Genomic DNA, 25483 nt, shown 5'->3' with positions numbered 1-25483 from the left:
ACAAGATTTAATTTGTAATTCAATTTGAATACAACTGATTGACAGGGGCCTGAGCTTATAATCCCAGCCAACTTTGACCGAGGCAAAATGACAAATATGAAAGGTAAGCAGACACTAATATGGACTACACACATATAGCAACATAACATGCACTATTTGGGAGGGGCTGGGGACATATATACAAGAATGCATGAAAGACAAATTTACACTACTGTCCTTCTGTACTCAATTACATTTTCATGGAAAATTCCTGGCTGAAGAAATTGCTGGAAAGGGACATTATTTTAGACAAGTTTTTAGGGACCTTTGCCCTTGACTTTTACCATCCAGGAGCTCACCTGATACAGGAGCAGCCTAGTCTAGCCACCGACTCATTTGCCTGACCGATACACTCCACTAGAATGTCCAGCAGCTGCTTCAGCATGAGGCACAGCCCCCGTGTGGACCGGCCTTGACCGTCTCCATTGGGCCCCGGTGACCCCTGGGGCCCGTGGCCACCGTCCGCACTGTCTTCCTGATCTCTGCCGGTCAGGTGCTCCACCACGAGGTCGGTGGCCAGACCACACGCCTGCTTGAAGTTTGCCGTGGTGGCGTCCCACGTGGAGTGGACGTGGCGGTTGCGCCGCACCCAGCAGTGCATCATGGGAAGGAGGAGTTCTGTGACAGCGTAGACCCCAAACAATGGACCTGTGAAAAGAGAGGAACAGCCACACCTTTTATCACTTAGTAATGAACATTATGCAGGATATCAGGATGTCAGTTCATGACAAAGTAAAGGCTTGGTGAAATTTTAAATATCTTCAGTGCAATGCACTACTGATTCTATTCAAAAAGTTTCCAGTATGAATTCAAAACACATCAAGCTGACAATTATTACCTCCGCCAAGGGAGGAGGTTATGTTTTCGTTACCGTTGGTTTGTTTGTTTGTTTGTTCGTTCGTTCGTTCGTGTGCAAAATAACTCAAAAAGTAGTTAACGGATTGGGATGAAACTTGCAGGAAAGGTTTAGAATGACACAAATAAGAAACGATTCACTTTTGGTAGTGATCCGATAATTTTGGGGGAATTTATGAAAGATTCTTGATATTTTGGCAGGTAGGGTCAATGAACTTGGGAGTTCAGGCTGCGCGTATTTGAGGTTTGCATGCGCGCACTAAGGTGCGTTCCAAAGATAGTAGCGTCTTTGGTGTATGCTCTAGTTTCTGCTAGGCCGAGGCGCACTGTGCAGCTGAGGGTTTATGACGTAACAAAGGCTTCTATAATGGGAATTTCAGCATGTATAGACCTATGGGTGGAAATCACTAATCTCTATGGAAGAGCCTAAAGAGCTTTTTCCCATTGGTAGAGAGGAGAAAAAAATCTCTTTGGGAAGAGCAAGATCATCGGTGGAAAGTAACTGCTTGGTGGAGGTCTGCGCTCTCAGAGTGCTTTTCTAGTTACTTTTTTTTTTTGAGGGTACAAAAGACACAAAAGACACAAAAGATACAAAATGATGTTCTTCTTCTCTCCAAAGTGTACGTAAAGGAAAATTTTTACGAGTGTGTAAAGCAATGGGAAGAGGAAACAAAAAAGGAAATAAAAAAAGATGTTAGTATGTTGCAATAGCAACATTACCACTCCTGTGAATGATACCAACCAGGGTTGACTGACATGGAGCGTAGGAGCTCAAAGAGAAGTTCCAGGGTTGGGGGCTGGTATCGGCGGGGGCACAGGGCCACAGCCCCTGTCAGCCCTTCCAGAAGCAGGAACCACACCCGGATGATGCCAGTGTGGTCATCCACGGAATCCATGGCGATGGGTTCAAAGAGCTCCTCGCTGATGCCGAGAAACGCGAGGCCGGAAGGCTTTGGGGATGTTGGGCTTGTAGGCAGAGGAAATGATCTGAGGGAGAAATGAAAACACATCAAAAACATAAATGAACTGTTACATACATAACACTCAATTTATACAATATAGTAATTTAGCATTGTACAATGTAGGCACTGCATGTTTTTGCTACAAACGAAATACCAGCAATAGTAGCTTGTTCTTCGCACGAAGCAATTCACAGAAGGAGAAAATTACCCCAGAAATTTACCAGAGTGGTTTTCTCTATATTTCTATCAAAGTGAAACAACTCATTGATTTCCATGATTAATAATTTCACCATCACCACCACCATCGCCATCATCATCACCAACATCATCACCGCCATCACCATCACAGTCACCATCATCATCATCATCACCATCACCTTCACCACTATCATCACCACCATCACCATTACAGTCACCACCATCATCACCATCACCACCACCACCACCATCATCATCACCATCACCAACATTGCCACCACCATCGCCATCACAGTCACCATCATCTTCAAATATCACCACCATCATCATCACCATCATCACCACCATCACCACTATCATCACCACCATCATCATCATTATTGTCACCACCATTATCATCTTTATTACCATCAACATCATCAACATTTTTATCACCATCACTGTCATAATTACCATCACTATCATCCCCTGCACCACCACCATCATCATCATCATCTTTCCACTTGCTGCACTCTTGACCAAATCGGAGGATAATCAATGATGGCACTTTCACAGTGCATGCCTAACCTCTGAGGGGACAGTTCGCCCACTGGGAAGCTATCCCGGGCACCGAGCCTGATGGACTGGGAGCCCCTGAAGATTGGGCAGGAGGGCATCTGGTGAATGGAGGCCAGGATCTTGTGGCAGCGGTGGAGGTAGTTGAGGGCGGGGAAGCAGAGGTCGAAGACGCCGTAGGTCATGGGAGGTCGTTGCCTTGGCGACGTGGGCTTGCTCCCAGGGAGATCCTCAGACTCACTGCCCTCTTCGGACATACTTGCATTACCTTTGATCATAATGTATAACATAAGCAAAAAATAGATGAATAAAAATCTGTACAATACATTAGTAGCTGGAACAAAATTCTATTTGTTGGGTTAAGTTAATCCATGGACTTAAGGAGGCACATTGAGGCACAATGCTACAACTGAGTGGGATTACTAACTATACATCCAGATCATGTTTAACCCGTTGAGGACAGTTTGATTTTGCTACAACACGCATTTCCATAAACACTTGCCCCGAGTATACTCAGAACTCGTCCTGAACGGGTTACAGGGATTATTGAATGCTGATGAAAAATCTCGGCACAGTTACAGCCATGTGCCTTGACACTTAGAGGGTTAAACGACCATTGACGCAAACACCTGGCAAGTTATAGACATGTACTAAAGCACATACAGGGTTAAACATCAGCCATTCTATTCATGAAAATGCTTGGCAAGTTATAGCGAAATGCCCGGGCACGTAAGGGGTTACATGAGAACTGATGAAACTGCTCGGCAAGTTACAGTCAAGTGCCTGGGTTTGTATAAGGTTAATGGCATGTCTGATAAGAGTGAATGGTCAGGGTGGACGAACTTACTTCCTCCCCGGACAAACTTGAGCAGGCACAAGATGCAGTCGATGGCGGCGTTGGCAAACACCGTCACGTTGTCGGTGTTCAGGAACGCCTCGAACACGTTGCACACTGGCGCCAGAGGGTGCTCCGAGCGGTCCGGTGACTCGTCCGACTCCGTCCGCTGGTGGGGCTGCATGCGGACGGCACGCAGTGCGCCAAACAGTGGCCGCCATCCGGACTTGATGTTCGAGAACGAGCCTTCCACCAACTCGCATATTGAAGACACAACCTGAGAACATGAAATTCCACAATCAACTACTTCACAGGGCTTAGCTCTTTAGGGTGTTTAACGTTTTCATATATTATCAAAATTTCATATGCCACATTAAAGAGTAATGTGCACAAATGACAAGGATTTTAGCCCCCTGGAAAGCAAGCGTGTAGCTTCATAATATGTAGATCCCTGCATGCTGCTTCCGCTAAACATACATTTTTACAATAATGCAGACAACAACAAACAAGAAGGAAATCCGAGGATTTCATGAACCAAATCAAAGGTCATGTGAGCTAGAATAGTATGAACTCTTTATGTGCCATGTTCGCACGTATGACTCAGTCGATGGCGTGCCAAGTTTACATATTGTGCTCAAACGCACAAACCCACCCAAACCGATCGATAAATCGCCAAATGCCAAAGTACAATGAAAGAGTTTCTCGCGATTCCATTCTTGTAACACGTAGCTTGCATTCTATATGGTGACTGACTATCATGCGGTGTTCCCTACTGGATTTGCAAGTAAACTGATTTCCAAGTTTCTGTCACTGTTCTGAGTGCAAAAGTCATGCCCCTACAATAATGTAGCTACTGGTCATTTGCAAGTAAAACAATCACAGATCTGTCATACAATTTACATCCCGGCAAAGCTTGACATTTTCTCTCCAATTTTCATAGCTCATTACATGTCCAGGGTAACAAAAATCTATAAAAGTAATGTTTGTAGATTTGAAAAACAGAATGTGTTTCCCAAAGCATGACTACGTTGCCATCTAAGAATAATGTGGCACACAGAGGGTTTACACCATGGCACTTAAAAAGAGTTAAATATCTGGCTGAACTTTACCTGGTCCTGCACGTCGTTATCGCAGAGCTCCAGCCTCAGCAGGCTCTCAAAAGGCTTGAGAAGGGCCTCATGGAAGTTGAAGTGAGGCAGCTCCTGGCCCGCCATCATCACCTCCGTCAGCACATCGTGGAGGATGGCAATGGCCCGCTTGGACACATGCCGGTCCCTGTGGCAGGCGGCCTGGCCCCAGGGAGAAGGGAGACAAAAGTAAGAGAGGAAAATATCAATACTTTGTCAATACGTGGTATAATCATGTAAATACTGGTTTGCAAGATGTAGGCTAAATTTATTGATTATCTGTATACTTGAAATGATATGTGATTAAATTTTATTCAAACAAAACCTATAATAGAGCTTTTCAAGGCTAATACATCTATGTTCTATTCTCTCCTTCAAAATCATTGCTTATATATTATTTGTTCATCCATAACCCACTTCTTCACTGTTTCAACCTGTGTTAGATATGTACTGTAAACTAAGAAATTTTTTGCGGTACATTAATTTTTGTGTATTTCACACTACTCCTGGCCAGCACAAATTCTAAAACCCACGAAAATGTCTTAACAATTTTCACTATACATTCTGAGTGGGTTGAAAATTGCGCACCACGAATTCAAGAACCCGTGAATATGTTTTTGAGCCACTCAGGATGAAAAATTAATCACACGAAAATATTGATGTTTTATACAGTACTCTATATTGCCTCCACACAGCCAAGTTTGCTTTCACTCCCACAGGTCTCACCTCAATGAGATGTGGGGCCACCACACTCCAAGCCTGCATGAGATGGAAGAGGGGCCGGCTGGGGTGCCGCACGCACCTCAGGATGACGTCCCCCAGCCGGAAGAGGAGGAGAGAGGTCTCCGCCCTCCCCACCGTTGGGAGGGACTTGCTGGGCGAGGTGGGGGCGATCATGCTGCGGTTGGAAGAGTGGGCGTGTCCGGCACCACCACCACCGGAGGCTGACCCTGCCACGCCCGGCTGATGAGGTTGCTGCGGCGGGGAGCGGTAGAGCTGGGCTTGGGAGGCGGTGCACAGCTCCCGGAGGAAACCCAGAAGGGCCTGGAGGTTGAGGTTGGACGCAGCATCATCAAATACTCTGTAAGGGATGAAACAAATCCCCCCGAAAGAAGCTTAATGATGATGTTGTGGTTAACATTAATACTTGAAGGCAACATTGATACTCGGGTTCCTTAAGTTTATGCTCTAGACACAGTAACCAATTTTCATTTTCATTCAGCGAAATCTCTACTGATTTCTAGTGGCACACTACATTGCATAACAAAACTATTTTGACGTAGCAGTGACTTTACCTGAAATCATGACAGCGTGTCTCTTTTGAAAAGTGATATAAGAATAAATGAATAAATCAAATTGTTATGAGAGTCCTGGAGAAGTCGGAAATCAGTAGAGCATTCTTGAGTTATGGAGTATAAGAGAGGTTGATGCTGTATAGAAGACAAGGTGGAGTACTGCATGAGGCTCTGGTCCTATTCAGGACATCTGGGCTGAGTTTGAATCCTGCCAGGTGAGTACATCGAATGTGGACACAGGTACTGTATTCCAAATATATCGCGAGGTTTCTATTTTCGCAAATTTCTCAAGTTAGGTGTTATCGCGAATCTAAAGAAATGCAAAAATATTGACTCTGATCCCAATATGAGTGAGACGTGCACCCATACATTTCTCTGTTCAGTACTGCGCACTCCACGATCACAAATTTAACCACTCGCGAAATTGTACGGAAGCCCTGATTCCTGAAAAATTAGACTCGCTAAATATATGGTGTATACAGTACTAAACCATCTCATCCCTCCTTATTTCAGTGTATGAAGAAGTACCTTGCACTGTTAGGCTTAAATTCTATACAGGAAGCCCTGAAAGGACAGAGTGTATACTGAAGAGGGAACCCTTGGGTGGAAAGGATACATCATTACAGACAAAGTACTAGAAAGGAAGCCTGGCTTTGGTATCCCACTCACCTGTCGACCCCGGCCGACAGTCCGCACACGACTTTGGCCGCCTTGGCTACGGTGAGGAGCCCTCCCTTGGCGGAGCCGATCTCAAACCCCAGCTCCTCCTTCTCCTTCTTGATGATCTCTTGAACGTTAATGGCCACGCCACCTCCCCCATCCTCCCCATCCCCCCTTCCCTGGGAGGAGTGGGGCGCCTGAGGGCCCGATGGGGTCGTGGCTGACGACGACGAGGCAGAATAGTTGGGGGGTAGCAGGTCCAGGTCGTCGACGTCCTCTGGGTTCTCGGCGATGCCCGTTGTAGGCTCCCTGACCTTGGGGAGGGTGGTGACTGGGGGTTGAGCAGAGGTGTTGCTGAACTGGGTATGTTCTAGCTGGGAAACAAAGGCACAGCACCTGGTTTGGAAGAGAAGATCCATACACATTGCCAGAGATGTATTACATACCAACATATTAAACTGACAACCTGTCCTGCCAAATACACCTGGCACACTCAATCCATGCCTCAAATCTGGTTAATGCTCAGTTCACACAGCAGGTCACATGACCAGAAAACCTTTGTCTAATTATCCATTACCTATAGTAACTTTATTGCTCTTATATAGTCACCTCAAGTGTCTTTCTTGCAGAATCTTGCAGGTAAGAGAATGTTATTACAATGAAGACATCTGAAATTTACACGCATATAAAAAAAAGAAGTGAAAACACTGCGAATAAGCACCACAAACTGAGAAATCATATTACATTTCTTGATCAAAACAACCAACAAAGAGGTTGAATATGTAACATATGATCTAAATAACTGTCCTTGACATACAAAAACAGAAAAAAAAACAGAAAAAAAAAAACTTTGTTGTTATCACTGGCACCCTATTTGTGCATACTGTCAACAAGAATTTTGAAGTTGTGATCCTAGATAGAAAGTATGAGACTTTGCACAGTATAAGACAGCTATGAGACTTTGCACAGCACTACACGGTTTACAATGACTGGGACCAGGCTACCTGAATACATGGCTCCAGCAGTCGGGGGAGTGGCTACCCATCTCCAGTCCCATGGACAGCAGGGCGTCCATGCTGAGGACGTGGGCAGCGTGCAGCCGCATCCCATGGCCCTTGCCCAGCTTGCTCCTCAGACTGGCCATTCTGGAGGAGGAGGAGGATTCTTGGGTGGTGGTATCCGAGGCGGGATGGTCGCTGGCGCAGGACACCTCGCTGAGCTGAGCAAAGACGGCCGCACATCTTGTCTGTAGACCTGAGTATTGAGGTAGAGGGTCGGGTAGGGCATGAGATACTCTTAGACTAATAGTTGATGAGAAATGGCATTGATTGAATGGCTACAGTACTGATCAAAGTATTTCAGGTATTTTGCCAAAAAATGATGACATGAATCCATGAAGTTAAGTCCCTTTTACGATTAAAACACCTCTCTACGCAAATATTCTTCTTATTAAATATATTACTCTTTACATATCTGTAAATAAGTCCACTATAACTCCCTTGGCCTTCATTAGTTATTTTTGAGCAAAAAAAAAAAAAATGTTGTTTTAGAATATACATGCATGTGTCATCATCAGAAGTGATTTTTCAATAATGATGATTATAAGAAGTGATGATGAATATCAGCACTATTGTCATTGTTATCATTAAAAGAAATAGTAGGAGAAGTAGAAGTAGTAGTAGTAGCAGCAGCAGCAGCCGCAGTAGTAGTAGTGATAACTATACATTTAGTAGGTTTGGCAGTAGTCATGGTAATAACATATTGCTCTCATTATCATAAACATCATCAGCATTATCATCATCATTACTAGTACAAGAAAATTAGCTGCCGCTTTAATCCATTGAAGACTAGTCCGAACTATACTCGCTCATGTGTCTATGAGAAATGCGCGTTGTAGCAAAATCAGTCCATCCTCAACAGGTTAAGCTACAGTTAATCATTTGAGTTCTGGAAATGGGGGGGGGGGGAGCATTTGGAGAATGAGCGAGAGGGAGAGAGAGAGAGACCAAATTCACAGTGAGAACAGAAGACAGCTGACTCACCAAGCGTGCAGCTGAGCTCGGCCGCCTTGCGCAGTCCATCCAGGCTGAGGCAGATGGCATCTCGCTCCCGGCTGCTCTGCTCTTTGCTGCTGCCACTACCGCTGCTGCTGCTACTCCCCTCGCCTCCCAGCAGAAAGGCCAGTCCCCCGCTCTGGCCAATGGTGTGGCGGGATGACAGTGGGGTGGACAGCACCGACAGGACACGGTTCCAGAATGTGGTCAGCAGCTGACGGGCAAAGATAGCACCTATATGGCACACACATGGACACAGCCCAGATAAATCATACATGTACCTTCTCTTTCATAAATTTTACATTTGGACAGTATCAATAACTCCATCATGGGTTAATCATCATATCGTCGGTTGAGAATGATAAGGGCATTCAAATTGCCTTGAACACTATGGCTTTAGTGGCAACTTAACACCCTTATCATTCTCAACCGACAATGTGAAGAGTTTAAATGCAAAAACATATACATTCATTTTTATCAACTAACGATATTGAACTTGAATCTGCAGAAAAACAAAGAAAACAATTAAAATAAAGGCAATAATTTTGACAATACAACTGTGAATCTTCAAAAATCATCAAATCATAATTCTGAGAGCAGAAAATATGAAAACAAAAAAACATTTCCATGTAAGGGACTGGCTGTTTGGCACTCAAAAGTGGGAGAAAACTCACCTGCGGAACCTTCGAGATTGGCATTGGTGGCAAGGAGGGGTTTGATCCCGGGGCTGTAGGTGGGAGCATCATGCAACATCTGACCTCCAAGTTCTTGGCTACCCAGGCCATCCATGTCTAGGATTCAGAGAAACACAGCATAGGAAGGAATTAAATTTCTTTCCTCATTATCTTCCACATACTGTATTCCCAAGAAAATCTTTAACATAGGTCTTCTATAAAGTTTTGGTGGGGTAGGATATTGCTTAGTAACTGGTATTATTTTGTTTGAAACAGAAATAATGATAAAGTCATCCTTTAATCTATCAATGATCCCACGTCTCTTATCACTGCAAAGAGGAAATAAAGATAAAAACCAAACTTACACATCTGCATTGTAGACAATGAACATAATTTACTGTTAACATCTTCTTTTTTTTTCATAAGGAGTAAAAGATTTATCTTGTTGAACAAAGTAGCTGAAACTGACTTATTCCACACACATCTTTTGAAAACATTGCATGAACAAATTTCACTTTTCAATAACATGCCCACAGAGACTCATGTTTTTAATAGAGAGAATGACTAATTCCCTTGGTACTTCATATAGAAAGGGAAATGGACAGGAAAAAAGTTTCTGTCAAATCAAATATTCTTTTCTTATCATCACTTTTTTTTTTTTTTTGCATTTCATTTCCCTATTTCTTTTTTTTTTTACCAGCAGGGTCAGATCAAAGCTCCATTTCATAGAAAGCTGCTATGATGATAACTCTCACTGCAGTGTTAAGTGTCAGGGTATTGACAAGAATCCAGCTTCCTGATTGGCTGTTGCTACAAGAAGTTGCCATTCTGGTAAGAATTGCTATCCTCCAAACATCTTTCATGGCATGAGATCCGGGGAGGATAAATAAAGAACACCAGGTTCTACACAGTCACTGCAAAGTGTTATATGGAATGAGCACAAAAATAGAATGATTTTAACAATTATTTTCATCAATTTGTCTGAGTTTCCTTAGTATTTCTGACGAATCAACATACAGTAATGCTACCATACCAGCCAGACTGCTTACAGCAGTAGATAGGCGCAAGAAACGACATCAACAACAAACAACAACCATCCGAGAGCAGGGAAGTGCCTGACCTGTTAGAATAGAGACCAGTGCCCCATTGCAGTAGGAAAGGTCTGGCCTGTAGCCTCCCTCCCCCAGCAGGTTTCTTGTGATGATGATTCGGTACAGTTCACCCAGCCAGGTGGCTGAGAGGTAGACTAGCACACCACTGTAATGCACACTGTCAATGAATTGTTTCTGTGCCAATAGAAAGAGAATACATACAAATGATAATCTCAAATAAAATACTGAACACAGTCTTTATCACCATTATTTGCTTTATTTTCAGCTTTGAACTCAGTGACAATGTTTACTTATTCTCAAGTCTTAAATCATGTCAGCAATGTCACTGAGCAAGACTTATTCAAAAATGCTAGAAAAAATACATACAATTCAACATGTGACAGTAATAAAGACAGTTTGAATATCCATGTATCTATCTGCCTGTCTGTCTGTCCATCCATCTTATCATCCATCCATCAATCCATCCATCTATACATCTATCCATCCATCTATCTACCAATCTACATGTTGTATAATTATGTTCACCTATAGACGTCAATCTACCCATCTGTTAACGTACTCTGCCACTAGCAGGGTATATATCTATAAATGTACACATAATGGAACAGGAAATACAGCAAAGTACTAGTGTTTTCTACAGTCAAACCTGTCTACAGTGACCATCATCTATATAGCAACCACCCGCTGTATGCGACCACTAAACACAATTCCCCCCAAGAACAAGAGACCCGCGGGTCTAGCGCTCACCTGAGTATCGCAAGTTCACCTTTCACGCAGTCACTAACCTAAATTATTCACAGCTCTACCAAAATTTGACCAGGCATTCTCAAGTAGAAGATGAAAATGTACAATAAAGGCCCAATTTTTTTAAAGATTCCTTAATTTGGGGGGGTTGGGGCCCCCTGGGGGCCCTCTGGGTGGGGCATGGTGCCCATTTTGATAAATTGAGATCCTGACCCCCTAGGGATGCTACCTGCCAAGTTTGACAAAAATCCATCATGAGGTTTTCAGGAAGAAGATGAAAATGTACAATTCAGGCCCCCATTTGGACCCTTCCAACCACCCCCCCCCCCCCTACCCAAGAGGGGCACCCCTGGATCTCCTATGAACAAACTTGAAACTACAGTCATTAATGTACTCACTCATAGTATTATCTCAGCTCTATAACTTCTGATTCTAGAGAAGATTTATAAAGATTCCTTCATTTGGGGGGTTTGGGACCCCTGGGGGCCCCCTGGGTGGGCCATGGTGCCCATTTGAACAAATTGAGATCCTAACCCCCTAGGGATGCTACCTGCCAAGTTTGGTGAAAATGGGTCATGGGGTTCTCAAGAAGACGATAAAAATGTACAATTTAGGCCCCATTAGGACCCCTCCTCACCCCCTCCCCTGGGTCCCAAGGGGGGCACCCCTGATTCTGCCATGAACAAACTTGAAACTACAGTCATCAATGTACTAACTCATAGTATTAACTAAGCACTATCACTTCTGGTTCTAGAGAAGAAGATTTTTGCAGAATCCTTAATTTTGGGGGGCTTGGGCCCCCTGAGGGCCCCCTGGGTGGGGCATGGTACCCATTTTATTAAATTGAGTTCCTAACCCCCTAGGGATGCTACCTGCCAAGTTTGGTGAAAATGGGTCATGGGGTTCTCAAGAAGAAGATGAAAATGTACAATTTAGGCCCCATTAGAACCCTTCCCCACCCCCCTCCCCTGGGTCCCAAGGGGGGCACCCCTGATTCTGCCATGAACAAACTTGAAACTACAGTCATCAATGTACTAACTCATAGTATTAACTTAGCTCTATCACTTCTGGTTCTAGAGAAGAAGATTTTTACAGATTCCTTAATTTTTGGGGGTTTGGGCCCCCCTGGGGGCCCCCTGGGTGGGGCATGGTGCCCATTTTAACAAATTGAGTTCCTAACCCCCTAGGGATGCTACCTGCCAAGTTTGATGAAAATCGGTCTTGGGGTTTTCAAGAAGAAGATGAAAATGTAAAAAGTTTACGCACGACGCACGACGGACGACGCATGACGCACGACGGACGCCGGACGAAGGGCGATCGCAATAGCTCACTTGAGCCTTTGGCTCAGGTGAGCTAAAAAAGCCATGTTAACAACCATGTCTAGAGCGGCCACCTGTCCACAATGGCCACTTTTTCTTCGTCTCGTTTGGGTGTCCACTATAGACAGGTTTGACTATATATTAAAGCATTGACCCTGTTGATATGCAGCATGCCCTTAGCAATGTCTTCATCCTATCAATAGAATGGCAGATAACCCAAACTCACCTGTGTGAGGGGGAGAGCGCCGGGGTCATCGTAGTGGTTGCTACGGACCAGCTTGAGGTTAAGCAGCAGGCTTGAGTAGGTCGCCACGTAGATACCATCTGCATTGATGACAGGCGTCAGGTTCAGCTTGCCTGACGGCTCTCCGTCACGGACAGACCTTCGCATGGTGTACCCTGTACAAAGCATTTTCATACAGAAGACGCATCATTAAGCTGTCACAAAGCATTATGAAACAACAATCATGTAGATATACAGGGCTCGATATAGCAGTGGCCCAGTGGCATGGGGCAACTTAAAATCAAAGTTGGCAACCAAATTTCCAAAAAGGCTATCTTTTGGGGGCTCAATTGGACAACTAAGATTAGAATGGATGGTTATGTTTCTGTTTATTTTGGGCCATTACATTTTTTTTTGGGGGGGGGGGGCACCAAACTTTAAAATCTATAGATTTTAGTAGCCCCAATGGGCTTCCAGTGAAAAAGTTAGTGTAAAGCCCTGATATATATCTATCTTGATTACCCATGTCATCACCTGAGAAGAAAGGTTAACACAAGGATTCCTCATTGTATTGCAGTATACCTCAAAGCACCTACTGTATGGAATTGCATGATGGCCACCCTTCTGAGAATCAGTTAACATGAAGAGAATAATACTATAAACAACATGTACATATACATTGGTGTGTTAAAGCCTTGTTTACTCTTCTGAAAGGGGAATTTATCCCACATATGGTGTATGTGAATTCAGTAATTGCAGAAAATTAGTGAAACTCATCAGTGGACTTTGAAATCAATTTGATTTAATGTCTATGAAAGCTCTCATTGATCTCCAATCTAATGATTATCATAACTGCACGGAAGAATTGATGAAAATTCCCAAATACATACAACTAATGTCAATCAAAATTTGCAAGCCCACAGTTTGCAACTTACAGGTTGTAAACACTGTACTTTCAGCTTTCAGGTGATAAAAGATAAGATATCAGTATTGACAAGATTACCAAACTCTGGGCGGCACATTTTTACAATCAGAAAATTTTTTTGCCCAAACACCATAACATTATCATAACAATTTTGTTTCTCCTCTCATAATGTCAACAGGATGAAAGAAAAAAAGCATAGTGTCGAAATAATTTCTGTGATAATTTTCAAAAACCATACTTGGGATCATAAACACAAGCAGAGAAAAGAATTGGCTGCATACATCTGTATATGAGCAACAGCTGTACAATGGGACGATATAAAAGCTGACCAAGAAGGGGATCTCTAGAGAAGAAATAATACACACCATCGCTATGGTGATGGGTACCATGGTATTTGTATCCACATGCACATTGAATAATATAAGGAGAAAAGATGATGCATAAGCACTGTAGGAATTCAGGATAGGACTAGCACCACCTGCTGGGATTGATCGTCAAGTCTACACTGGTCCCATATAAACAAAATGATTATTGAACTCAGTGTCTATATTGTTTATGCATCCTGTCCTCTGTTCAAAAGAAATCGTGAACAGAAAGATGCAATAGCTAGGCAGGTTCATCAAAAGCCAAACCTGGGCAGCTCGGCAGGTTTGGTAAAAGACCAACATACACATATCCAGCTATGATCGATGCAATTTTGAAAGAAATGAAGGATAAATTTCTTGATTCCATTTTGTTTTTGCCGAACCCTACACCACAATTTCAGATTAAGATGTCAAATTTCAATCATTTGCAGACTGATTTTCCCATTTTTTGAGCACTAATTCTCAGCAAAATCAATTTAATTTTTTAGACTAAAGTAGGAAGTGTATTTTTGAAATAGGATGGGTGGAAAGTGTTTTAATTGCAAGTAAAGTTTGAAGCATTAAAGGTTTTACCCCGACCACCCCCAGAATATCCTGGTCTTATCCAATGTTACACAGGAAAATGTAAACATGCTCATCCCATGCACACATATCAATGATGAATACTTCGTAAATACAAAGGGTAGTATGTAGATCATGAGACAAAAGACCATAAAGGGGGATTTCAGACCTGTTTATAGTGAGTCTGATAAAGACAGAATAAAGTCTTGTAAGTACAAAAGTGAAAACTTAATATAAAAATTTGATAAAAATTAATGACGTCATAAAATTGTGAAATTTTGCTAATTTTCATAAAACAGTTCTTGAACAGCCAACATGAATAAATAAAGATATGCAAATATAATAGTGAGTTGATGATGTCATTCCCCCACAACTTGACAAATAGTTTGTACATGGAATCTTGAATTTTCCTTTTTTGTTGTTGTTGTAACATATTAATATGCCCCAGTCTAAAATCCTAATATATCTGACTGATTGTTATTCTGAGAGTATTCAGCTGGGAATGATAATAAGTTTCACACTGTAATACCAGAAACATTTAATTTTCGTCATTTTTTAGTAAACCATCAACGGAAAGTGTGAGGTGATGACATCATCAGCTCACTCATATTTGTATCAACTGTATGAAAACATTTTTTGCAAATAATTTGCAAAACTTCATTTGCAAAAATTAGACTCACTGAGATTATATAGTGTATACAGTATTCAATCACCAGAAAGTGAGGTGCTGTCTAAATGCCACTGGCACAATGTATGCTGTACTTTTAGTGACTGAAACACATGGAATTCACACAAAAGAGGATAAAGAGGGGAGAAAGGGGGTGGGCCAGTGCTTGGTGATGGTGTGACTATGAATAAAAGAAGAAAACAACAACATTCTGTAGGGGGGTCAGAAATCATTTGAATTTTGACTGGGACAAGTCTTCATGCACAACCGTGCAATCTACTCACAGGACAGTCCCTGCACCAGGATATCTGTGGGTGATTACAAACACAGATATACTGCACAAATATATCGGTGACTCTATTTTGATGTTTTGCACACTCGTTGGGAGTACTCAAAATTGCTTCACATCAAACTGTAACCCACAACAAGGGATGGCGTGTGATTGGATGCAGTCATTTGCAGGTGCACAGATTTCTACAGCCAGCAACACATCATACAATATACACCATTTACAGCAAGGGGTGGGGTATCATTACAAAATCAAAGGAAAGTCAATATATTCATTCTGATTTGAAAAAGTTGATGGAATGTGACTTCCACCACTAAACTTTCTGAACACAGACTTTGCACAGAACTCTTTTTTTCTTTTTCTTTTTCAGAAGAAGCTGTATAATTGCAAACACTTTAAGGGCCACACTTGGTTAGCAAGGGTGGGAAGTAGCATTGTAACAACTCTAAAACGTACAACTCTCTAAAAATCACATGAATTTTTGCCTTCGGACAATGTACTCTGGGCATTCTGAACACAATACAATATTTGGACATCATATTCCACAGGCCTGATTTAGTCTACCTAACACCACACAGCATTTCAAAGGGTAAGCTCACTGTGCATCTACCTTTAATAGTAACATATAATAACACCATATACATGTACACCTGCAAGATATTTTCCTTTTCATTTTGTTGGGGGGGGGGTTACATTTTTCCTTAGCTATGGAATCTTCAAAACTGTTTCAACAACCGCACACTACTGTCTGAATGGAATCATTAACTCTATGTGATATCAGAGAGAAAGGGGCGACCCACCTTCGACGTATCTGGAAGCGAACAGCTGTACTGCCTTGTCCATGTCCGTCACATCGTCAAACGCGAGAAACCTGGGCAGCGCGTCCAGGAGGGCATCGGCAAAGTCACGCGCTGCTTCCCGCTCCTGCTCGGCCTTCAATTTAGCATCCTAACAGCATCAAAATTCAGCACACAAATAAATGTGATAAGACTACAGCAGATACTCGGCGCTCTGGCATCACATACCATACTTGTAGTGTTTGATCACTGCTCTTTCTTTTTCCATTTCCATTTTATGTTGCCACATAAAAATTAAATGCATCTTAACCTGTCCCATACAGGAAACTGGTGGCCTGTGTTTTACGTCTATGGGGATTTCAGAATTCAGTATAGAACGGGTTAAGCTACATCTCAGACTGAAGGTGAACCAAATGTCTCCTCATGTTGTGAACGCAGCATTGCACTGCACATTGTTTTGGCACTTTTTCCATAAAAAAGATTAAAGTAGAAATATATGCACAGAGTGGAACTTCACTGGATGATCCTGACAATTGACATGACTCTAACCAGATTTTGCCCATTAATGATACTAATCAAAGACATGTTGTTATATTTTCACCATGCAAAAAGTATCACACATGTCAGAAACTCTTTGACCTTTGACACTTGTCCATGACCTTTGACTCTGCATGCATCTCCCAAACTATAGTCACACAATTGTTCTGTCACACTTCACTCTTTGATCAAATTTGATGAAAAATCTAGGGCATACTTTTTGAGCTTTTGGTGAAAAATAACAACAAAAACAAAACAATAAGGCAAAAAGGTGGATGAACAGAGACCTTTCCCTAAAACACAAGACACTAGTAAGTAGTCAGAAGATATACAATACTAAATCATCAGCCTTAATATGCTCAGCATGGCTACAATTGTTAAGTGAGATATTTGTGTGGGAAAGATTAGATGTATTGACTGGGAAAAGAACAAAAGCAACAGATGCTTGATTTCTTAGCTCTCTTTCAGTATGGCTGCAACTATTGAGTTAGAGCTATGTTATGTGGGTGGACAGGGGAGAGAGATACATGTATGTTCGATGTAAAAAGAATTCTCGGTATCGCCAATGCGCAGATGCACTGTGGGATTCCTCGGTGCCACTGTCTTGCGCACATCGCAGTTCCCATACGATTCAATGGAGTTATTTGTCTGCTTTTCCTGTTGTTACTCCTGTTTTCTTGGATATAATTCAGCTTTAAAAGAGTTGAAAGTTTCTAATTCTTACTGACTTGCAGTCACTAGAGTCATGGTTCACTACTGCAAGGCTTCAATGTGCTGGTCACATGATAGAAAGCGAAGAAATCTTCAACAAAAAATACCCCTGGTTAAAGACAGAACGTGATCTGAGTGAATGAATATGCAGCCAAAACCGCGGCAAGTTTGTCCCCTGAGCTATCCCCATAATGCATCTAAAACACTGCTCTGTGCATGGGAACTAGGTACATGTATTGGCGATACCGAAAATGAAAGTGTGTAGGATGCTTGATAAGCTCACCTTCTCAGCAGCGGCTGAGGGGCTTCCCTTCGGTGATGAGATCTTTGCTGCTGTCTCATCATCCTTGCCTGTCACACTGTCTTCCTGTCTACTGCCAGAGTCCTCCTGAGGGAGCAGTGGGGAGTCTTCCGTCTGCTCCTTCTCATGAGCCACTTGTGTGTCCTCCCCACTGGTGACTGATGCATTGCCCACCATCTCATCTCTGCCCTCCGTTCCATCCCGCCCATCTGCTTTTGCATTCTTTGCCCCATCTTTGAGCCCCTGCTCAGGATGGGCAGCCTCCTTATTGTCCTCTTCGTCGTCATCTTTGGGGTCAAGATCGTGGTCGTCATCAGCAGCGAAGGCAGCCGCTGCCATGGCAACTGGGTCCGCATCATCGACGACTGCATCTTCACCAATTCCCTCCTCCTCTTCTTCATCACGTTCATCGACCTTGCCTGAATCTTCTCTTCCGGTCCCTTGAGGGGTAATGGGATCCACCTCATGAAGGTCATCTTCCTTCACCTCCTCCTCTTCTGCCTCCTCCCTGTCTCCCTCCATCCCGTTTGTCAGACCATCACCACGGCAACCGTTGGTGACATCCCCCACTGTACCCCGGTCCTCTGGACTCTCTGTGAGATGCTTGTTTAGACTCAGATTGTCCAGTGTCTCACTGGTCTCTTGGATGTACTGGGAGTGGATGCTCTCTGGAGTGAGGCATGGTGGTCCAGGTAGGGTTTCATGGTCATTGTCTGGCAAAAGTGATAAAAACAGGAATTTCAGTCTAAAAGACTTGTCATAAAACTTAGCCAAAGTATGACTGACCGATCCATTAAGAAGCATCATTCATACTTGATAAATACATGTCATTCAAAATACATACACACACATGTATATCATCTCCAACAATTTTATCATCCATGGAAACTTGCAAAAGACTGTTATACAATAAAAATACAATGTAGATGCAAGAACAATGACAACATTCAAACATTTACACACTCAAACAATAACAAGAAATGGCATGCCAAGGCTTCAAAAATTACTATCTTTTCAATTGATTGTCCATTTTTCCTCAAACTTCACTGCTGTGTTCTACTGAAATATTGTTGCATTCACACAATCCACAAGTATATTTCGGGAAATTGCCCTTTAACCTGTTCCAATTAGTCTCTCTTGAGTAAGTATCATGCTGTTTAAGTTCAGGTTTGCTAATTTGAGGAAGAAAAAAAAATACAATTTCTGCAGCAAAATCACCCGAGATTTAATGGATTAAGTGCACAAAAGCAGAGAAAGCCAAACCTTTGTCATTGTCCTCCTTTTCCTCCTTGGCCCTCCTGAGAATCTCCTCCGCCTGCCACTGTGCCACGCCCTTCCCATGGCTGATCTGCTCCAGGGATGCCAGCAGCGCCCCCACACAGCCGACACTGGACAGGCAGACATCTGGGCAACGAGCAGCCTCTGAGATACCATCCACAAGTCTGGCAAAATATTTCGGAAAGCATGGACATTGAAAATTCAGCCGTACTCGAATATTTAACCAAATAACCAGTGTACAAGTAACTAATCTATTAACTATGTGCATACAATTGCACAATTACAATGCATGCAAAGATCTCTGGTTTTACATCATTCATTCAGGCCTGGCCTCCCTATAGACAAATGTCATGACTTCCCCTTCCACTTACAATTTGATGAGATCCAGGTCTGCCTTGTAGTTCTTGCCAGAGAGACTGGTGATCTCTTCTCCTTCAATGGCTGGTCCTGCCAGGTCCAGTATGTGAGCAGGGGTAGACAGCATCTACAAGGAGGCATAATCCAAGGGGTATAAAATGGGCACCAGTCTTATAACTATTGTGAATATCCAATATAATACACATTACATGCAATACGATATCAAGTCAAGAAATGCCAAATGTGTATTGGAAATTTCACTACCCCTATCTCACATAAAATTCACTATAACTGTACTGTTTTCCTCTCACAAATTTTAATGTTCTACTGTGTGTGTCTTTTGTGGAATTATTACTGATGTAACTTTGCAGAAGAGGAAAATAAAAATAGTTTGTCTCTATTTCACTGTGCACATTTAAAGAGAACTGTCAATTGTCAAGGAGTAGATAGCAGATAACAGATACACTACATGAAGCTCTCTCTCACTTCTGAAAAGTAGAGTTTAGGTGGGAGGTTCTTCATCGTATTTTGGTACATCAATGAGCAGAGAAAGAATAAATTCTAAAACATTATGAAGGAGATATTTGATAAATAAGTACATTTGTACATACAGTGTATTTGCATAACTAAACACAGACTTAATACTGAAGTATCAAACATAGCCTCAATGCTCTGCTTTTTGTACATGTAAGTCCTTGCAATCTCTCATTGTGCACTTCTACAGTTGTATATGTCTGATGACTATCAAAAGAGCTCCTACATGTATATAGATTATGTACCATAAGTGAAGGTTCACAAAATAACACCAGGGCCCTGTTTTGTAAAGAGTTATAATTATATAGTTGATTTCTATTATAGGTCCATGGCAGCCTGTGTGGTAAGGAAATTTATAATTGATTGTATCTTTTGATAGAGCGGGAACGGTGCCCTGATTACACAGGGATCTCTCAGCTCTGCAGACAGACTGACTGTGATGTAGTGGGAGAGCTTTCCTGCAATACTCTAAAACACTTGTTACATAAACAAGAGGGATCATAACTTTGACTCACATCTTTCACAACTTTGAGGGCCTCGTTGCGCTGGGAGGGCGGTGGAAACAGCAGCATCCGGTGGAGGAGTGATCCGATGACGGGCCTCATGGATGCCACGCATCCTACCAGCCTCACCAGCTCCTGCGCTATGTGGTAGATCACTTGACGTGCCGACCGGAAAGAGGTGGGGACAGACACCGCACTGCCGGAGCCCCGCCCGTGCTCCTGGCCAAGGTGATTGTTGCCCGGGTGATGGTGTGCATCCAGATGTTGATTGACCGAGGAGGAGGAGGAGGATGTTGAGGAGGAAATGATGGTCTTCTGGTCCTTTGGTATGCCAAGGATGGCAATTAAGGTAGGACACAGCTCTTTCCTGAAGTAAAACATAAAACATAAAAATGAAAGGATGGTTATGGTGCACACAATCACATTCATCATCTTTTTGCTTCCAATTAGAGGCTACCCTGACAACCTTGTAAGGAATAAATAGGTGGAAATGCCTGCAACATCTCCTCTTACATCAAATCAAATATCAAAACAAACAAAGAGGCAACAGAGCTTTGTTATAATGTAATGAGACCTCATCCCCCTTCACTAAAAACTATACTTATACTCCATCACAAGTACATGTAGCAAGGTGGGTGCATGGTTAAAGGAGACTTTTTCACACATATTAGTGTAGGAAAAACGCAAAAAAGAGAAGAGTCTGCAAGGCGGCATGATGAAATGATACGGCCACTCTGGTGAGGGTATTACAACAAAGAAACGCATGACCACATTTCCTAGTCAAAACATAATGCCGTCTACCAGTGTGGCCTTATCATCACCCTGTTGGGGATCGCTACAAAATACAAAATACAAAATAATCAAACAAAAACAAAAAAAAAAAATGTCCAGAACCTACATGTAGACTTGCAAGGGGGCAGTAGGGCGTTCTTACCATAGAACCTTCTGGAACGCTGAGCTGCCCCGCAGCGTCGGCTCCATGTTGGCAAGCATGGCAAGGATGGCATCCAGTTCAAAGGTCAACAGGGACTGGTTCTGTGAACTGGCTCCAGCTCTGCACACAAAATATCACAATACAAATAGAAAAACACTTTTACCAAAATCACTTAAGAGAGACAACGGTTAAAACGACAACCTACGAGACAAAGTTACAGAATACTATACTATGGTTTGTCACAATTGCACACTTCATAGTCAACAGGTATTCACAGACAGAGGAGACCCTCTCTTCTCTGTCATTGTGTCTCTTGTTAAGCAAACCCTAGATCATTCAAGAAAGGCACAACACAGTGCAACAGAGCATTCAGACACAGGTCAGAGGTGTAGGGAAAGGGGTTACAGGAGCTGCCTGTAGAAATTAGACTCCAACAGATACAGCTAAAGACAGAACGAGGCTTTAGAGCTGTATGTGTGGCATATGCCCGCTCCTCAACCGATAGGCCGCTTAATTCTCTCGGGTAAGCCACGATTTCAGCCAAAAAAATAAATACATGTATTAAACTAACATTTGTATTCTGTCTAGCCTCATCCTGAAGAACCTTTAGGAGCCAAAGTGGGCCTTGGATAAAAAAGGTTGAGAAGCGTTGCTGTAAATCACGTCAGCCCGTATGCTTCAAAAAACATCTGATGCACCCAATACTCACCTGTGTGTTTCAGACACCTTGTTACAGAGGAATCCCAAGACTGCCACCATGTCTCCACACATGCGGTCTATGGAAAGGGTGTTGCCTACACACAGAGAAGTGGGAACATTTTCACATTAAGATCTTGCCAGGTACCTAAAATATTGCGCGTGCACACACACACACACACACACACACACACACACACAGTACAATCCATATACATCGAATTGGTATACTGTTTAGGTTATTTGGCCAATCTAATTCAAATCTGATGCACATATTGTTTCCACAGAGATTAAACTTGACAGCTAACACAAATGGCAAATTAGAATGTCCTGTAAAGACAAACATCAAACTGATTAAAGAATTATGCACATTCACTTTTTGACGAACAAATTTGTACCACTCAAGCAGTAACTTAACATATGGCTGTCAATATCTACACTAACTATCAGCAACCCAGTCCAAAATAAAAAGAGACTTTCCGAAACAGTCTACAAAAAAGCACTCGATTTTGGGAAAAATTTGTTAAAAATTGATCCATCAATGTGCAAAAAATGGCATTTTCTACTGAAAATGCTGCTCCCAGGTTCGCCAAAAAGCGCACCTTGCCTGCCCTGCCAGGTTCGCCAAAAAGCGAACCTGGCTGCCAGGTTTGCCAAAAAGCGAACCTGGCCGCCAGGTTCGCCAAAAAGCGAACCTGGCTGCCAAGTTCGCCACAAAGCAAACCTGGCCGCCAGGTTCGTCAAAAAGCGAACTTGGCAACCAGGTTCGCCAAAAAGCGAACCTGGCCGCCAGGTTCGCCAAAAAGCGAACCTTGCCGCCGGGTTCGCCAAAAAGCGAACCTGACTGCCGGGTTTGCCAAAAAGCGAACCTGGCCGCCGGGTTCGCCAAAAAGCGAACCTGGCAGCCGGGTTCGCCAAAAAGCGAACCTGGCAGCCAGGTTCGCCAAAAAGCGAACCTGGCCGCCAGGTTTGCCAAAAAGCGAACCTGGCAATCAGGTTCGCCAAAAAGCGAACCTGGCTGCCAGGTTCGCCAAAAAGCGAACCTGGCAGCCAGGTTCGCCAAAAAGCGAACCTTGCCGCCAGGTTCGCCAAAAAGCGAACCTGGCAGCCAGGTTCGCCAAAAAGCGAACCTGGCCGCCAGGTTCGCCAAAAAGCGAACCTGGCAGCCAGGTTCGCCAAAAAGCGAACCTGGCCGCCAGGTTTTGCCAAAAAGCGAACCTGGCAATCAGGTTCGCCTTAGGCGAACCTGGCTTGTGCACATCACAAAAGTTGGCTTTGGCGAACCAGGTTCGCCAAAAAGCGAACCTGGCAGCCAGGTTCGCCAAAAAGCGAACCTTGCCGCCAGGTTCGCCAAAAAGCGAACCTGGCAGCCAGGTTCGCCAAAAAGCGAACCTTGCCGCCAGGTTCGCCAAAAAGCAAAGCTGGCAGCCAGGTTCGCCAGCCAGGTTCGCCAAAAAGCGAACCTGGCAGCCAGGTTCGCCAAAAAGCGAACCTGGCAGCCAGGTTCGCCAAAAAGCGAACCTTGCCGCCAGGTTCGCCAAAAAGCGAACCTGGCAGCCAGGTTCGCCAAAAAGCGAACCTGGCCGCCAGGTTTGCCAAAAAGCGAACCTGGCAATCGGGTTCGCCAAAAAACGAACCTGGCAGCCAGGTTCGCCAAAAAGCGAACCTGGCTTGTGCACATCACAAAAGTTGGCTTTGGCGAACCAGGTTCGCCAAAAAGCGAACCTGGCAGCCAGGTTCGCCAAAAAGCGAACCTTGCCACCAGGTTCGCCAAAAAGCGAACCTGGCAGCCAGGTTCGCCAAAAAGCGAACCTTGCCGCCAGGTTCGCCAAAAAGCGAACCTGGCAGCCAGGTTCGCCAAAAAGCGAACCTTGCCGCCAGGTTCGCCAAAAAGCGAACCTGGCAGCCAGGTTCGCCAGCCAGGTTCGCCAAAAAGCGAACCTGGCAGCCAGGTTCGCCAAAAAGCGAACCTGGCAGCCAGGTTCGCCAAAAAGCGAACCTTGCCGCCAGGTTCGCCAAAAAGCGAACCTGGCCGCCAGGTTTGCCAAAAAGCGAACCTGGCAATCGGGTTCGCCAAAAAACGAACCTGGCAGCCAGGTTCGCCAAAAAGCGAACCTGGCTTGTGCACATCACAAAAGTTGGCTTTGGCGAACCAGGTTCGCCAAAAAGCGAACCTGGCAGCCAGGTTCGCCAAAAAGCGAACCTTGCCGCCAGGTTCGCCAAAAAGCGAACCTGGCAGCCAGGTTCGCCAAAAAGCGAACCTGGCATACATCACAAAATCCTTTTCAAACAAGAGAAAATGTTCGGTGCATTTAGATCTCCAAAAGGCTATTCTAATTGTTTTCATCAGATTTTCCTTCAGTAAATGTGAAATTATCACTCTTGGTTTTGTGTATGAAGAGTTTAGATAAGTGAACAAACATTTGTCAGTGACAATCAATTTTACCTGTGTAATTACTCTGTACTAATCGTTAATTTCAGCCCAGTGGGCCATGTATGTCCGTAACAAAAAAAAAAAACATGTTTTTTTTTTCTTCCGAAACACTCATAAAGAAACTTCTGCTCTGTAATAATTAAGTAGTCAATTATTGTTTAAAAGTGTACATCTGTAACAGACACATATAGTGTGACTGTATGTGAGCTTTACAATTTCATGAGGATTGATTTGTTGATTTTATTTTCTGATGTTTATTTGTGATTTAATTGAAAGGTAGCATGGAACACCTTGATAACTACGATTAAGTTGGAATACTTGTTAATCAAACTAATTAGCAGTGTTTGTTCGTTTGTTTTGTTTGTTTGTTTGTTGTTGTTTTGTAAATTGCATTGCACACATATTCAAAATTTCTGAGAAAGACCCAAAGTATATGGAAATGCTAAATTGTATAGATCTCTCATCTTTTGGCCACGGTGTTTCAGGAGACAGAGAGTAAAACAAAGAGCATTGTTACTGTCTCAGATGAGCATACAACACAAGCAAAACATCTATACATGTAGATCTATATAATTATGGAGCATATCTTGATTAAGATTAAACAAAAAATACCTTTAACTACCCACAATCCATGTGGTTTCAGATGTACACATACCCAGTTCAAGCCAAGTCTTCCTTGATACAAAAGTAGCAGGAAACTATCAATGCAGATAATGATAAAGTGGCTTTTTGTCATGGTAAGGGTGTACAACGAAAGTGTGTTCTCAGTGGATGGACAAGATAGTGAGTACTGTAAAAAAAAAAAAAGAAAAAAGAAAAAAAAAGAGCAGTTTGGAGATACATGACATTCATGTGTAAAATGGGCGGGCAGCTACATCAACCCCACAAACAACCTACTGTATGAGGTAGAAATACTAAGAATCCCACAAAAGATGTGATTAC

At 43.2% G+C, this 25483-nt stretch overlaps 1 protein-coding gene across 1 annotated transcript in view; it reads right to left on the bottom strand.

The window, feature by feature from the left end:
- Window positions 1-25483, bottom strand: part of LOC139719043 (brefeldin A-inhibited guanine nucleotide-exchange protein 3-like) — a 70311-nt gene that overhangs the window by 9389 nt on the left and 35439 nt on the right. Inside the window, exons 8-26 of the mRNA XM_071630487.1 lie at window positions 22121-22205; window positions 21412-21531; window positions 20490-20844; window positions 19455-19567; window positions 19069-19247; window positions 17788-18518; window positions 16260-16407; window positions 12656-12828; window positions 10375-10540; window positions 9255-9371; window positions 8569-8814; window positions 7531-7780; window positions 6536-6922; window positions 5298-5652; window positions 4554-4733; window positions 3457-3721; window positions 2622-2877; window positions 1637-1881; window positions 339-687 (exon numbers count right to left, since the gene is read on the bottom strand). Of these exons, the coding sequence (XP_071486588.1) occupies window positions 339-687; window positions 1637-1881; window positions 2622-2877; window positions 3457-3721; window positions 4554-4733; window positions 5298-5652; window positions 6536-6922; window positions 7531-7780; window positions 8569-8814; window positions 9255-9371; window positions 10375-10540; window positions 12656-12828; window positions 16260-16407; window positions 17788-18518; window positions 19069-19247; window positions 19455-19567; window positions 20490-20844; window positions 21412-21531; window positions 22121-22205 (4720 nt within the window). The remainder of the gene's footprint in view (window positions 1-338; window positions 688-1636; window positions 1882-2621; window positions 2878-3456; window positions 3722-4553; window positions 4734-5297; window positions 5653-6535; window positions 6923-7530; window positions 7781-8568; window positions 8815-9254; window positions 9372-10374; window positions 10541-12655; window positions 12829-16259; window positions 16408-17787; window positions 18519-19068; window positions 19248-19454; window positions 19568-20489; window positions 20845-21411; window positions 21532-22120; window positions 22206-25483) is intronic.

This window comes from Diadema antillarum, unplaced genomic scaffold, assembly GCF_040938485.1.
Source record: "Diadema antillarum isolate AM-2024a unplaced genomic scaffold, OU_Dant_1.0 scf00000103, whole genome shotgun sequence".
NCBI lineage: Eukaryota > Metazoa > Echinodermata > Echinoidea > Diadematoida > Diadematidae > Diadema > Diadema antillarum.
This window is presented reverse-complemented; position numbering and strand designations above follow the sequence as displayed.